The sequence below is a fragment of the Ahaetulla prasina genome, chromosome 2 (assembly GCF_028640845.1).
Source record: "Ahaetulla prasina isolate Xishuangbanna chromosome 2, ASM2864084v1, whole genome shotgun sequence".
In the NCBI taxonomy this organism is placed as follows: Eukaryota; Metazoa; Chordata; class Lepidosauria; order Squamata; family Colubridae; genus Ahaetulla; species Ahaetulla prasina.
Genome location: NC_080540.1, coordinates 164,318,672 through 164,334,828, shown reverse-complemented (window position 1 = coordinate 164,334,828; position 16,157 = coordinate 164,318,672). Strand labels below are relative to the sequence as shown.

The 16,157-nt window shown below is 38.3% G+C and overlaps 1 protein-coding gene across 1 annotated transcript; it reads right to left on the bottom strand.

The window, feature by feature from the left end:
- Window positions 1-44: 44 nt before the first annotated feature.
- Window positions 45-6,044, bottom strand: LOC131192134 (FAS-associated death domain protein-like). Its single transcript, XM_058170995.1, has 2 exons — window positions 5,616-6,044; window positions 45-2,119 (listed from the first exon to the last, which is right to left on the bottom strand). The coding sequence occupies exons 1-2, from the start codon at window positions 5,911-5,913 to the stop codon at window positions 1,839-1,841; spliced, it is 579 nt and encodes a 192-aa protein (XP_058026978.1). The 5' UTR covers window positions 5,914-6,044; the 3' UTR covers window positions 45-1,838.
- Window positions 6,045-16,157: the final 10,113 nt, after the last annotated feature.

Sequence of the window (16,157 nt, the reverse complement as noted above, 5' to 3'; positions counted from 1 at the left end):
AAGTCCTTTATATTTTTTAACATGTTATTTTGGTAGAGGTATTAAGTGATCCTTTTTATTTTTTAAAAAGTATAAAAACAAACATAGGACAAACACGGACCTAGAATTTACAGAAGCAAAGACAACAAACAGGAAAGAAGCCCTACAGCCAGTATAATGTAAGCAATTAATCATTAAAGTGAATTTTAAAATAACAATCAACAAGGTACGGACATTTATTTAAACTACAATCTAAACCTAAAATTTAAGCCTTAAACTGAAATAACTAGTTTACTTCTGCCCAGAGTTAACATGTGCTGCAGTGAGTACAGGTAGTCCTTGACTTACAATCATTTGTTTAACAACCATTCAATTACAACAGTGCTGACAACTTGACTTATGACCAGTCGTTACACTTGTGACCATTGCAGCATCCCCACTACGCCATGATCAAAATTCGGGTACTTGACAAGCATTTATTTCCTATATTTGCAGCATCCAGGAGGGGTTACATGATTGCCATTTATGACATTCCTAGAAGGCTTCCCACAGCAAAGTTAATGGGAGAAGCTGGATTTGCTTAAGGACCATGTGATTCATTTAATGGCCACAGCAAAAAAAAAAAAAGGTAATGCAATCAGACATAATAAAATCATGGATTGTATCAAATTGCAGATGAACAAACAGCATTGCACCAACTTAGCACAGTATTTGGCCCCGTCTCAGGAGTTTGTACTGGAAAGGGATGGGAAACCAATGACATGCATTTAAAAGGACATGCAGTCTGTGATTAGAGAGGTAAGTATTACTGGGTTCTCTCCGAGTTTGGTTTCAAAATGTTTCATTTCCCTTCTTTATAACACTGTCAGTGAATGAAGTGTGAACTGATTGATGATATCTCTCTCATAAAGCACTATGAAGCGGTATATAAGTCTAAGTGTTACTGCTATCTGTCTATCTCTATATTTCTCTCTCTCTCTCTCTAATCTATCATGATTATTATTAACCTCTAAACCAGGATGAAATCTACTTACCTTCCTTACCGGCTTGGAAGTGCACGTGCGGCGCACTTCACATATATGTATCTATGTATGTATGCGTGCATGTCTGTCTATATCTATCTATCTATCTATCTATCTATCTATCTATCTATCTATCTATCTATCTATCTATCTATCTATCTATCTAATCTTTTAAAAAGATTTTTTTTATAAATGGGAGAGGATCCAATGAAGAAGTCAGGACAAGACAAGACTAGTACATGATGCAGATGCAGGGGAGAAGACAGAGAATTAGATTTGCTTTGTCATTTTATATAAAGCAATGGAATGGAGAAAATAAAAAGGGAGAAAAAATAAAGAGAAAAGAACAATTGCAGGCCTGTTCATCAAAAAGGAGCTACTGCAACAGAGATGAAGCAAGGGGAAGAAAACTTGGGAAAGAAGTTAAAAATTTGTCCTGTACGGAAAGTTACCAACAACCTTCATCCCACATTACTGTTATTACTAGTACTTCGCAGCACTTCAGATCCAAAGCTAAGAATATGCTTTAAAGCAGGTGAGGTCACACATTGTATACCTTTGTCACTTCCTTAAAGAAGGACTACCTTTTTCAGGGCTCACAACAGTAGCAATTCCAGGAAAATGTATACCTGAGTTAAGACAGCACCAGCACTTGTTCTGAAGCACCTTGTTTCTCCTGATATTAAAAAAATAAATAAATCCCTACAATGGCATCCCATTGAATAGAAACTTTGGTATTTCATATGACAATATTAAGTACCACAGGTGGTGAGGCAGACACTGAATGCTGGTGAGGCTCATCTTCTGCAGGGTTGGGTGAGCTTTTTCTGATGCATTTTACTCTAAAAGAAAAGCATAGGCACTGACGTCAAGTTCTACCCCTTCCTGGTTGAGAATGTTATACAGGTGGCGTGCAGTGGCCTTGTTCTTTTCACGATTCCTCCAGTCCAACAGCATGGAGAAAATCTGCATGACCATGTTTTTAGAATGCTCCTCTTCAAACTGCTCCAGACGTGACATTTCCATACCCAGGAACAAAATGCCAATCTCCTTCCAGTTCTTGCCCATTTTCCGGGCTAGTTTCATCAGCTGTTCTTGTGAAACCAGCTTGGATGGTGCTGAAAAATGACAGAAGAGGGTAAGAGAAAATTTACAGATGTAAAAGAGATGAGCTGACACCTCTTTCCTTTATTATCTCTAATATCATACAGGTAGCCCTCACTTAACAACAATAGTTGGGATAGGAATTTCTGTTGCTAAGCAATGCAACTGTAAAGTACACATCACATGACTTTAGTGCTTAGAAATGGCAAGTAGCCAGGTTACTTGCAACTGGCTTTAGTGCTTTAGTGCTTAGAACTGGCAAGTAGCCAGGTTACTTGCAAGGGGCCGGATAGCTCAGGCTGGTAAGGCCTGTTATTAAGAACACAAAGCCTGCAATTACTGCAGGTTCAAGCCCGGCCCAAGGTTGACTCAGCCTTCCATCCTTTATAAGGTAGGTAAAATGAGGACCCAGATTGTTGGGGGGGCAATAAGTTGACTTTGTAAAAAATATACAAATAGAATGAGACTATTGCCTTATACACTGTAAGCCGCCCTGAGTCTTCGGAGAAGGGCGGGGTATAAATGTAAACAACAACAACAACAACAACAACAACAAACTTTCCCTCCTGGCTCTGCCACTGACTTTGGGGAAGGTTCGAAAGCAAGCAGAGAAGATTAGAAATGGCAATCACAAGATTGTGGGACGCTGCAAGGTTGCCAAGAAGCAGTTGTTACTACCACTTGTTCAGCACCACTGAATGAGGAGGTCATTAACTGACGACTACCTGTACTTGCCTAAAATCTGTTCAAGGATTTAATATTACAATGTTCCTACCGTAACACGCAGGTCATCATGTAAGATTATATGATGATGGTTAGGGTCATAAAAAGTGCTGGATTATGATCTACTTTTTATGGGACAAATAGAATAAAGAAAAATATCGCCATCTGCTTGCTGTATTCCTAGGAAACTATAAAAGCAGGGATTTTATGGTTAAATTATTTTAATTTGGGGATTTTATTATACAGGATGTGGACTCTGGATATTTAGATATGTTCCCCCATAACAAGCTTTATAAAAAAATTGATAAATTGTAAAAACCACATGAGAGTCAGTTTGGTGTAGTGCTTAAATGCATCATGCTAGAAACCGGGAGACTGAGTTCTAGTTGTTAGACATGAAACCACCTACATGAACTTCTCTCTCAGGCTTAGGAAGAAAAAAATGAAAATTACTTGGGTAAACATTGCCAAGAAAACTGTATGAACTTGTCCAGGCCGAGTCCAGATTTGAAGGCACAAACACATATACCACAAGCTGTGTAATGGCTAGTGGCTGATTACAATCATGGGCCTTGTATCTGTTTATTACTCAAACCTTTGTGTCTGTAACTCACAATTGGGTGAAACAATGCACCATAGGGTAAAACCTTTTGAAACAAGGTACCACAAATGGGCTTCATTACAGAATGTGCATCCAAAGCGCAGCACCCATGACTCCGGTGGAACCGAAATCTAACAAATTTATAGAACAAGTTATGACAAAAATTATCATAAAGTATTTTATGACATAAAAGAAAATGTCATAAAACATTTCCTCTGCTCAGCTCCTGATGTTTAATTGTGGAATAGGGACACTTTCCAGGCAGATACATTTTTGAATATCTGAATTTTTAAGAACTTTTCTAGTGAAGGCAGTACAATAGAAACTCTGCTACTATAGAAGCATTAAGGAATCTGTTAGGGAAATTACCCATCTCCCAGCAAAGTGGCAGACAGTTCTGTGGGTCAGCTGAGGAGGTGGAGGAGGCAGCTTCACTAGGGCTCTCTTGAGGATCATGTGGGGAGAGGAAATAAAGCCTATATATTATATGTAAAAAGAATGAGCCAATGGGTCATGGATTGTTTAGTAACACTATAAAAATATTATGCATGAATAAGCCTCATGGATTTATTTGCAAGCTGTGGGCTTTTCAGAAAATACAAGGACTAATTTTTGAGTCCTAATTTTGCTAGTCAAAAGAGTCAATCACAATTCATGTGTTTTTAAAACACCCACACTCTTAATAACCCCCAAATCAAGAGCAGTTGTCACTTCTTTGCTGTTCTGGAATCTTGAGAGGTTGGGCTCAACTATAAAGGATAGCAGAAGAAAACCTTGCTTTAGGTCTGCTACATCAGATGGCACCTGGCTCAGGTGCACCACAACTTCGCTCATTTCTTCCATCAAAGACAATGCAAATTCTTCTTACTGGCAGATTTGCCATGTTAGTTCTACCCAGACTGCAGCTCTTTGGGGAAGATCAGACTTTGCAGCATCTACAACTTAAGCATTTGAAGTGCTTTTGCCTTCATCCTATCTATTTTTGGTGCTGCATCAACTCAGCCTAAACACACTGTATGCTCAGTGGATTTTATTTACATCTATCTTTTTCTTCAAAGCTCATCTGTTCTGCAAAACCTTTGGCTTAATCACTCAACCTCTATTTATTGATGAAACACATCGTTAATAAGGCTATACTATATGCTTTTTAACTTGGGAAAAAATGTGAGTGATTGTTATCCAAGAAAACATAGCTATGGTATCATGAACTACATTGTGCCCTCCAACTCATTTGCTAATTTGCCCCTAAAACTGTTGATAAATTTTAATCAACCAGCAATCTCAATAAGCAGCAAACCCATAATAACCTGGCTCGACTCATGGATCAAGGCTTTTTTCTTAGTTCAATGTGGCCAGTTTAACTATTCATTAAAAAAATAGAATGTACATCAGCGTTTTTCATTCTTGGAAACTTTATAATGTATAGACTTTAACTCCCAAAATGCCACATATTGTGAAGTTGTCAAGATTGGGGAACGCTGATGGGGTGTGGAGGGGAGTGTCAGTTCAACATTGAGATATATTCTCTCCTATGTGTACCCTGATCTATATTAACAAACATTATTCTGTATTTTCTCTTTCCATCCTTTTATTATCTGCTTTATTATTTAAAAAATTGTACCCTCTCTCTTTTTCTTTGGAATTCTCATTTAGTTATAACTAGAAAGGACAACTAGGTTATTGCTAGTAATAGTGATAGGTTTAAATGCAGATCTTGCAACCAACCGTAATTCACACTAATTTCTGCACTTTTCCCCAGTCTCTCTTCTGTCTCCCCATTCCCATCCCAAGCTGTGTTCTGCCTACATCTCAATCGTTCTGGATTATTTTAAAGAACTCAAGAATATTTGAAAGCCTTTCGATTCCTGCGTTGATTTGCCTTGAAAAACGCAACCGGTCTCCAAATTGCGATTCCGTGACAGCAGGGGCACTTCGAAGTAAATACAGGACAGTAGATGATCGATACATTTTTTAAAAATGTTTTTTTCCCTGGCCCGCAGCATGCAGCTACGTTCTTCTTTGCTGTCTTTTTAAAGCATGGGCAATTGGGCCGAGGTGATCATTGCTACGTGTCCTGTTATCCTGGATAATCCTACATGCAGTTCCAGGAAAAGCAACTTTCGGTTTCTACGGATCTCAAGCCAGCGAGCGCGGTGCGCGGCTGCTCGACCGCCTTTATTGCTTACCCGCCGCTGCCGCCTTTTCCCTTTCTTCTTCGGTCCTAGGATAGCGAGAACCCCCCCGTCTCGGTTCGCCCTGAAGTTGCAAGACGAGATCTTTCCTCGGGATTTTGTTTAACACCTCGGCGAGGACATCTAAGGCATTTTCGGGGTAGTATTGCAGGAGCACTTTCGCTAGATCCACCCGCGAGTCGGCGTTGCGTTTCCCGCGCGGGATGGCGTCGGGCAATAAAAAAGCAAACGCCTTCAGCTCTTTGTCTGGCAGCTCCTCAAGGATTCCGAGCAATCTCTCTCTCTCGTCCATGGTCGCTTTTCAGTTCCTGGGGTGCGGGGGCTAGTGGGGCGCTTAGCGAAGGGTTGGGGGGAGGAGGATCGAAATGCCACTCCCTCTTTGTTATCGGGCCTGATTTTGCAGCGCGGCAAGGAAAGGAGCCCTGCAGAACAAAAGGGCGCGCGCGGGAAGATGGTTCATTTCCCTTTCGCTTTCAGATATTTCTCCCCCCCCCACACCCCTTATTGGAGGAGATTCATGTTCGATTTGTGGAACTAAAGGATGGAAGAGGAGCCAAGATTTCCTGGGTCTTAAAAAAAAAGGAAAAGAGGTCTATAAGGGGCGTGCATAAGAGCACAAACGTGCCTACCGTTCCTGTCCTACTGTTTCCTTTCATTATATCCAATTTATATAGTTATTACATACTTGTATATATGCTTATATATTATATAGTTACTTCATGCTTATGCTTATATATACTGTTGTGACAAAATAAAATAAAATAAAGAAAGAAAGAAAAAGAAAAAGAAAGAGCACTCGGGTGTAAAATCCCTCCCTCTGCCTCACTCACCACCAATAATAATTGGGTTCTACAGAGCAGGGGTCTCCAACCTTGGCCACTTTAAGACTTGTGGACCAGCATGGCTGTCCAGGGAATTCTGGAAACTGAAGTCCACAAGTCTTAAAGTAGCCAAGGTTGGAGACCCCTGCTACAGAGGACCGTGCGAAATCTGAACCCTGATGGGGTGGCTCAGTGGCTTAAGATGCTGAGCTTGTCGATGGAAAGGTCAGCAGTTTATAAAATATTGTACTGCAGGAGCAACTTGTTTCTCCTTGGATGAGAAACATGGCATGATGAGCAGATGGCTTTACCCTTGTCTCATGCTGCAATCTATTGCAGGGGTCTCCAACCTTGGCAACTTTAAGCCTGGTGGACTTCAACTTCCAGAATTCCCCAGCCAGCAAAGGTTAAAGTTGCCAAGATTGGAGACCTCTGATCTATTGTATCTAATACATCTGTTGGAAGAAATGTCCATGTGGATTAATAATAATAATAATATTTTAATTTTTATACCGCCCTTCTCCCGAAGGACTCAGGGCGGTGAACAGCCAGATAAAATATAGTACAATACACTACAATAAAATCACTATTTAAAAAACTTATTCGATATGGCCTATAAATTAAAATATTAAATACATAATATAATATAAAACCCCATTTAAAATCCAATTAAAAAACCCATTTTATGCCAGTCCTGCTCGGAAGAATAAATACGTCTTCAGCTCGCGGCGAAAGGTCCGGAGGTGAGGAAGTTGTCGAAGTCCTGGGGGAAGCTCGTTCCAGAGGGTAGGTGCCCCCACAGAGAAGGCTCTCCCCCTGGGGGTCGCCAGCTGACACTGTTTGGCTGACGGCACCCTGAGGAGACCCTCTCTATGGGAGTGCACCGGTCGGTGGGAGGCATGTGGTAACAGAAGGCGGTCCCGAAGATATCCCGGTCCTAAGCCATGGAGCGCTTTAAAGGTGGTAACCAGCACCTTGAAGTGCACCCGGAAGACCACAGGCAGCCAGTGCAGCCTGCGCAGGATAGTTGTTATATGAGAGCCACGAGTGGCTCCCTCTATCACCCGCGAGCTGCATTCTGGACCAACTGGAGCCTCTGGGTGCTCCTCAAGGGGAGCCCCATGTAGAGAGCATTGCAGTAGTCCAGGCGAGAAGTGACGAGGGCATGAGTGACTGTGCATAAGGAATCCCGGTCTAGAAAGGGGCGCAACTGGCGAACCAGGCGAACCTGGTAAAAAGCTCTCCTGGAGACGGTCGCCAAATGGTTGGAAGAAATGTCCATGGAGACTGCTTGGAAAGATGGTTTAATGGACAGGAATCACATAGCTTGAGTTCCTGAACAGGAGCACATGGCTTGCGTTCCTGAGTAGAAAAGGTAATCACATGTTTCAAGATGTTGGGTGAAAAATCAGAGAGGAAAGGAGAAGAGGACTTCCTACAATCCCTCCTTTTTCCCCCCCAAAACATTTGAGTTTTGAAACATGTTGTTGGCAAAAGATTAAAATTGACCAGATCAGGGAGGCTTGATGGCTGCTTTTAATTTTTTGTTCCTGGTGCAAAGGGAAGGCATTGATAGAGGCAGTAGGATTCCTTCAGTGGTTCGCAAAAGGAGAGCTTTCAACCATGAAGGTCTAGCAGCCAGGGCAAAAATTCCTCCTGAAACTGCTGCGGCTCTTCTTCCTTTTCTTCCTGGCCGTAGCCACCCAACCTCTGAAAATCCAGTATTTCCACCTCATCCAAAAGGTTGGTTGGGGACAGAAGGATGGAAGGGGAGGCGATGGCTTTGTGAGGTCCCTCTGATGGGGGATGGCTTGAAGTAGATGAAGGGCTTGGCTTGGCATACAAAAGCCAGCGCTGGGCTTGACCTGCCGGCTGGAGGGGAGCTGCTGCGGGGGACTGATGAGGGGGCGCTTGGGGCTTGGAGTGCTTAGGGCTCGGAATGATAAACCGTGCCCAGGAAGCACTACAGCAGAGAGAAGCAGCCAGAGTAAACCCTGGCTTTGCTGTCCGTTGCAGACACTAGATCGGCCCCCTGCAAACTCTCGTCTCTCGAGGAGCCTGGCCAAAGTTTCCTGTGCCGCTTCAGCCAGCATTCCCTGAGAGACAAGAGTTTGCTGGGGGCTGATATAGCGTCTGCAACGGACAGGAAAGCCAGGATTGATTCCGACTGCTTCTCTCTGCTAACAGGCGACCAAGCTAACGGCCTAAAGGACCCCATCCTGCCTCTGGGAGTCAAAGTGCTGAAGGGTGAGTGGCACAGGAAACCTTGGCTGGGCTCCTTGAGAGAAATGCAACAATTTCTCTGTGGACCACCAAAATTTTCTTGTGGTCCACCAGTGGTCCACGGACCACCCGTTGGTGACCACTGCTCTAGACTGGCCATACCTAATTCCTGCAACTGTTCTTCATATGTTTTTGTCTTCAGGCCCTTAATCATCTTAGTTGCTCTTCTTTGCATTTTTTCCAAAGTCTCAACGTCTTTTTTGGTTTCTTTAAAAATAATCTTTATTCAACCATTTTAGTTTTAAAATCACATTTCCACTTTTACAGCATTCAATTATCAATTTGGTATCACTTCTAATTACATATTTTCCATTTACGGCCTTTTGTATTATACATTTATTTAATTTCTGTATTTATACATCTAAATACATAAAACCTTTTCCTATGTTGTATAATTGTTTTCCTTTAGTATACGTTTTATAAATGATTTATATATTAAATATACTTATATATATTTACATAATAACTTTAACCTTTGACATCTTTTATCATATTCATATATTTATCCGCTTTTCACTTTAACATGATTTCTATATATATTCTATACATTAATTTTACTTCTAGCTTCTAGCCATTGCTACCAACTTGCCTTCCATTGAGGACCTGTATACTGCACGAATCAAGAAGAGGGCTGTGAAAATATTTGCAGATCCCTCGCATCCTGGACATAAACTGTTTCAACTCCTACCCTCAAAACGACGCTATAGAGCACTGCACACCAGAACAACTAGACACAAGAACAGTTTTTTCCCGAAGGCCATCACTCTGCTAAACAAATAATTCCCTCAACACTGTCAAGACTATTTACTGAATCTGCACTACTATTAATCGTTTCATAGTTCCCATCACCAATCTCTTTCCACTTATGACTGTATGACTATAACTTGTTGCTGGCAATCCTTATGATTTATATTGATATATTGATCATCAATTGTGTTGTAAATGTTGTACCTTGATGAACGTATCTTTTCTTTTATGTACACTGAGAGCATATACACCAAGGCAAATTCCTTGTGTGTCCAATCACACTTGGCCAATAAAATTCTATTCTATTCTATTCTATTCTAGCCATTTATACCACATGCTCCAGATCTTATAATACTCTTTCGTCTCTGTCTTTTAACTCCATGGTTGATTTATCAATTTCAGCGTAATTGAGCACCTTTTTTTTATTATCATTGCATTTGATTGTCTTTCTGTTTCCAGTTCTGGGCAAATGTAATTCTGGTTGCTATTGTTACGATGTGAAGTATTGTACTGGTTCTTTTTACTTATATTTCCTTTTAAGATACTCAATAAGAACAGTTCTGGTTTCTTTTTTTTTCTTTTTTTAATTGAAAAAGTTTTACAACAACAATTAAATTTTTCCCCCCCCTCCCCTCCTCCCTCCAAAACCCCCCTCCCCCCCCGGACTTCCCGGAGCAAACACAAGATATAGTTCATTAAACAAACAGTCATACATTAAATTTTTAAAATCTAACACAATTATAATCCTTCTCTCTCACACAACCTGACTTCCATTAAAATCAAAAACAACATCCTTCATTCAAAGGCAATCCGAAATTTCTTAATCTGATATCTATTTTGAATATAGTCAATCCAATTCTTCCATTCATTTAAATATCTTTCTTGAGTACTGTCTTTCAAGAAGGCTGAGATTTTAGCCATCTCAGCCAAATTGGAAACTTTCAATATCCATTCTTCTATTGTGGGTAATTCTTTTTTCTTCCAATATTGTCCAATCAACAGTCTTGCTGCTGTTATTAAGTTCAAAATCAACTTAGTCTCAATCACTGTACAGTCCGTTGTTATTCCCAAAAGAAAAAATTGCGGTAGGAACTTTAGCTTCTTCTTCAGAACGTTCTGCATAATCCACCAGATTCTTATCCAGAAAGACTTAATTTTCTTACAAGTCCACCATACATGAAAATATGTAGCATCATCACAATTACATCTCCAACATTTCGCTTGCATATCTGGATACATACATGATAATTTCTTAGGATCTAAATGCCATCTATAAAACATCTTATAAAAATTTTCCCTTAAATTCTGCGCTTGTGTAAATTTAACATTTCTAACCCAAATTTTTTCCCATGTTTCCAACATTATTGGTTCTTGAATATTCTGTGCCCATTTTATCATATAGTCCTTTATTAAATCTCTTTCAGAATCTATTTCTATCAACACAGTATACAATCTCTTTATATGCCCCTGGGTTTGATTTCTAATTTGTTTAACCAAATTTTCTTCATTTTGAATAATACCAATTTTCTGATCTTCTTTCCATCTAGCCTTTAACTGTCCATATTGAAACCAAGTATAATTCCTCCCTTCTTCTTTTAATGTATCCAAAGATTTTAGTTGTAAATTTCCCCTCTCATTGTATAAAAGATCTTTATAAGTAATCATTTCTTGTTCCTGTTCTATATTTATATTCTCTACTGCGTGCCGAGGACTTGCCCATATAGGAATTTTATAATTTAACTTATAATAATATTTTTTCCAGAAGAGAAATTCTCAACACATGATTCTTAAAAGCTTTATCTACTTTCTTATCATACAATAAATATGCATGCCAATCATATAATAAAACATAACCTTCTATATTCAAAATCCTTTCCTCCGTCAAATTAAACCAATCACTTATTACCGAAAGAACAACTGCTTCATAATACAGTTTTAAATTAGGCATTTTTAATCCTCCTTTTTCCCGTGTATCTTGCATTATTTTCATTTTGACTCTCGCTTTTTTCCCTTCCCATATAAATTTATTAATTCCAATCTGCCATTCTTCCAAATTTTTATCTTTCTTAATTATTGGTATCATCTGAAACAAGAACAAGAATTTAGGCAAAACATTCATTTTTATAGCTGCTATTCTCCCCAACAAAGATAATTGTAATTTTTTCCAAGTATTCATTTTCTTCTGAATTTTTTTCCATAACACATCATAATTATTCTTATACAATTTTACATTTGATGAAGTAAGAAAGACTCCTAAATATTTAACCTTTTTTACAATTTCAAATCCTGTTATTTCCTCTAGTTTTTCTTTCTGGTTCTTAATCATATTTTTGGTTAACACTTTTGTTTTATTTTGATTCACTTTAAACCCTGAGACCCTTCCATATTGATTAATTACTTCCAACAAATATACACTCGAATTTATAGGCTGAGTCAATATAACAACCAGATCATCTGCAAATGCTCTGACTTTGTATTCATGTCTTCTAATTCTAATACCCTCTATCTCCCTTAACTCTCTTATCTTATCCAATAAAGGTTCCAAAGACAAAATAAACAATAAAGGTGATAAAGGACACCCCTGCCCTTGTTCCTTTCGCAATTTTAAAACTATCTGTCAAACTACCATTAATTATTATCTGAGCTGTTTGCTCTCCATAAATTGCCCTAAGTATTCGTATAAAACCATTTCCAAATTGCATTTTGTTTGTTAATTTAAATAAAAATTCCCAATGCAAACGTTCAAAAGCTTTCTCTGCATCCAAGAATATAAACGCTGCCGGAATCTGATTTTTCTTTTCCAAATATTCCAATAAATTCACTATCTGCCTAACGTTATTCCTCATTTGTCTCCCTTTTATAAAACCAGACTGGTCAGTGTGAATCCTTTGTTGTACAATTTCCATTAACCTATTTGCCATTATTTTCGCAAAAATCTTATAATCATTATTCAAGAGTGAAATCGGTCTATAATTCCCAGGCTTAGTACAATCCTGATCCTCTTTTGGTATCAATGAAATAAAAGTAGTCCTCCATGATGGTGGCACTCCTCCTCCCATCAGTATCTGATTAAATAACTCCATAAGTGGACCAACTATCTCATCCTGTAACTTTTTATAATATATTGCTGTAAGTCCATTTATGCCCGGGGATTTCCCTATTTTTAATTGCTTTATTACCCAAATAATTTCCTCAGAAGTTATAGGCCGATTCAACTCTTCCCTTTGTTCATTAGTTAAACCTTTAACCTTATATTCTTTCAAATATTTATCAATATCCATATTCAATATTGTATCTCTGGCATATAAATTTGTATAATATTCCAAGAAAGCTTTTTTAATTTTATCCTGTTGAAACCGCACTTTACCCTTGTATTCAATTCTTTCAATAGTACATGCTTTCTGTCTTTTCCTTAACATATAAGCCAACCACCTCCCTGATTTATTGGCATTACAAAAAGTATTATGTTTAGCATATTGTATATTGGTTGCCACCTGATCTGCCATTAACATATTAAATTGACTCTGTAATATCTTTATCGCCTCAGTAGTTTTTAAATCATGTGGATTATATACCAATAATTGTTGTTTCCTCTGAATTTCCTCTTCTAAATCCCTAAGCTGTTTTTGTAATTTTCTCCTCTGTCTACTATTAATATATATCAATTTTCCTCTCATAAAGGCCTTGCTAGCGTCCCACACCATTTCTATCGAAGTTCCCTTACCCAAATTATAATCAAAAAATTCTTTCATTTGTTTTTTACATTGATTTACATTATCCTCATATCTAAACAAATTTTCATTTATTCTCCATGATCTTCTTCCACCTTCATAGTGCAACTCCATCCATACTGGACTATGATCAGTTAAACACCTTGGAAATATCTTTGTTTTCCTAACCCTAGAAAGCAAGTCATTGGTAATTAATATTAAATCAATACGTGAAAAAGATTGATGCCTATCCGAAAAATAAGTATAATCTCTATCATCAAAATTCTGCCTTCTCCATATATCTTTCAACTCAAAATCTTCCATCAAATCAAAAAAAGATTTAGGCAGTTTTGCATGCATAGGAATTTTCTTAGAAAGAGTTCTTTTATCTTTTCTAATATCCATTACACCATTCCAATCCCCTAATATAATAAATGTTTTATAGTCCCAAAGAGTCAATTTTTCATGTAACAGTTTATAAAATTTTTCTTGTTGTTGATTAGGTGCATATATGCCAATCACAAGTGTCTTTTTTCCTTCTAAAATCAATTCAATAGCAATATATCTTCCTTGAATGTCCGTTTCAATTAATTTAGCTGATATATTTTTCTTCAAATATATAACTATACCATTTTTCTTATTCGGAGCAGAAGAAACAAAATGTTTACCTAATTTCGAATTAATCAAATATTTCTGATCTGATAATTTTATATGTGTCTCTTGCAAACATATCACATCATTTTTAAATTGTTTCAAATAATGGAATATTTTTCTTCTTTTCTGTGCTGAATTTAAACCATTAACATTCCATGTCAAAAATTTATTTGCCATCACTGGCCTCTTGAAGCTTCTGAGCAATTAGCTGAAGACTCTCACTCTTCGGCTTGGCTCCTCCCATAGCTTCAGTAGTGGAATCCCGTTCCTGTCTTTGAAGTCGTTCCTCTATCTCCTTACGCCTAATAGCTCCCCTTGTCACTCTTTGTTCTTGAGGTTGTTCTTGAGGTACTGACATCACAGGTGCAGTTTCAGCTTTCCCACTCTGTTTCTCTTGAAGACTTTTATCCACTGTTTCTACATCCACTTTCAATACATTAAAAAGAAAATCTTTTGCTTTCAACTCAGATCAATTCGATATCTCCTGCCTTGAAAAAATACTGTTAAGCCAATTGGAACCTCCCATCTATATTGAATCTGATGCTTCTTAAGCTCTTGTGTAAAAAACCTAAAATCCCTTCTATCCTTTAACATTTTAGCAGGGATCTCTTTCAAAACCAATACCTCCTGTTCTGCTATTTGCAATTTCTTTTGGTATGTAGCTTGCAAAATCTGATTTCTTATTGTAGAAGTCAAAAAATAAATTACAATGTCTCTTGGGAGCTTTTTCTGCCTCGCTACCCAAGAATTAACCCTATATGCCATATCAATTTGAAAATCAAGTTCTCGAGAGTCCATTCCTAACATTTCAGCTAAGGCTTCTGATATAACTTTTTAAAGATCTTCTTCCTTCCAGTCTTGAAGACCCCTAATTCTCAAAGCCTTCTCCAACGCTCTATATTGCAATACCACCACATGGTCCTCATTTTTATCCACTTTATTTTGGAGCTCTCCAACTTTATTATCCAAATACTGATTTGCTTGACTAATTACTTCCACTTTATCCTCCATTACTTCCAAATTTTTTGCCAAACCTTGAAAAACCATCAATAAATCTTCTCTAATTTTTTTATTAGTCTCTTTAATTTCTTCCCTAAGTTGATCCTTCACACCATGAATATTAATCCTAATTTCTTTAAATCGCTCTTCAGAAACTCTGTTCTGTTCCTTTAACATATCTTCTAAGTTAGTTTCAGACCCCCTTCTCGTCATGGGAGCTTTTGGTGGCTTAGAAGCCATTTTAATTTAAGTAAAGTCTCTAATTAGAATTGTAAAATCTCAACGTCTCAAAAAGTCTCAAATTAAAGTTGTAAAATAAAAACTTTCACCTTGCCTTCTATGGAGAGCTTCTATTCAGCCAAAATCCACAAAGACGAACTTCCTTTCTCTCACAATCAGCCTCCAATCCACTTCCTCTCAGACGCCATTTCTTCCTTCACTAAGTTAAAGTGAGAAAAAGTTTTCCCCTTTTTTAAAAAAGAAGTAGAAGTCAGCTCTCTTCTTGCTTCCCCAGTAATCGATCACTTGTATTTGTCCCGTCTGCTTTTAGTTATTCAAAACGGAATCAATGGAGCAGAGGTGGGCGTCTTCCTCTTGTCCTGCCTAATTAGCAGGATTGAGCCGAGTCTGGAGTAGGGCTGGATTAAGCAGGCACCCCTCCGAGACTCTGCATAAGAAAGCAGAGCCCCTGGGGCAATCTTCTGCTATCCAGCCACTCTTCGCTATTCTCTTTCACTCAGAGAAAAGCTTTGAAGCTGGCTAACAGCTGTTCTCCACTGTTTCACCAACTTTTACAGAATCTCAGTTCGGGACGCCATTCCAGACGTCCTCCGGGGAAGACGGAAGCCACCGGAAGCCCAGAACAGTTCTGGTTTCATATCAACTTTTTGTTCTGTAATTTTTTTATTAACATTTTTTTATTGTCATCCAATACCTCTTAGCTTTTGGGCACGTCCACCACATGTGATAAAAAGTCCCTTGTTCATAATTACACCTCCAACAGTTTGCCAGTCTTTGGGGAACATTTTTGCGAACATTGCCAGGGGTAGATGCCAACGATAAAACATTTTGCATGTTTTTGTCTCCAGGCTCTTAATCATCTTAGTTGCTCTTCTTTGCACTTTTTCCAAGTCTCAACATCTTTTTCGTAATGTGGTGACCAAAATTGAATGTAGTATTCCAGATGTGGTCTTACTAAGGATTTATAACTAAGGTACTAAAACTTCATGTGATTTCAATATTATGCCTCTGTTTATACAACCAAAGATTGTATTAGCTTTTTTGGCTGCTGCTGTACAGTGCTGGCTCACATTTAAGTGATT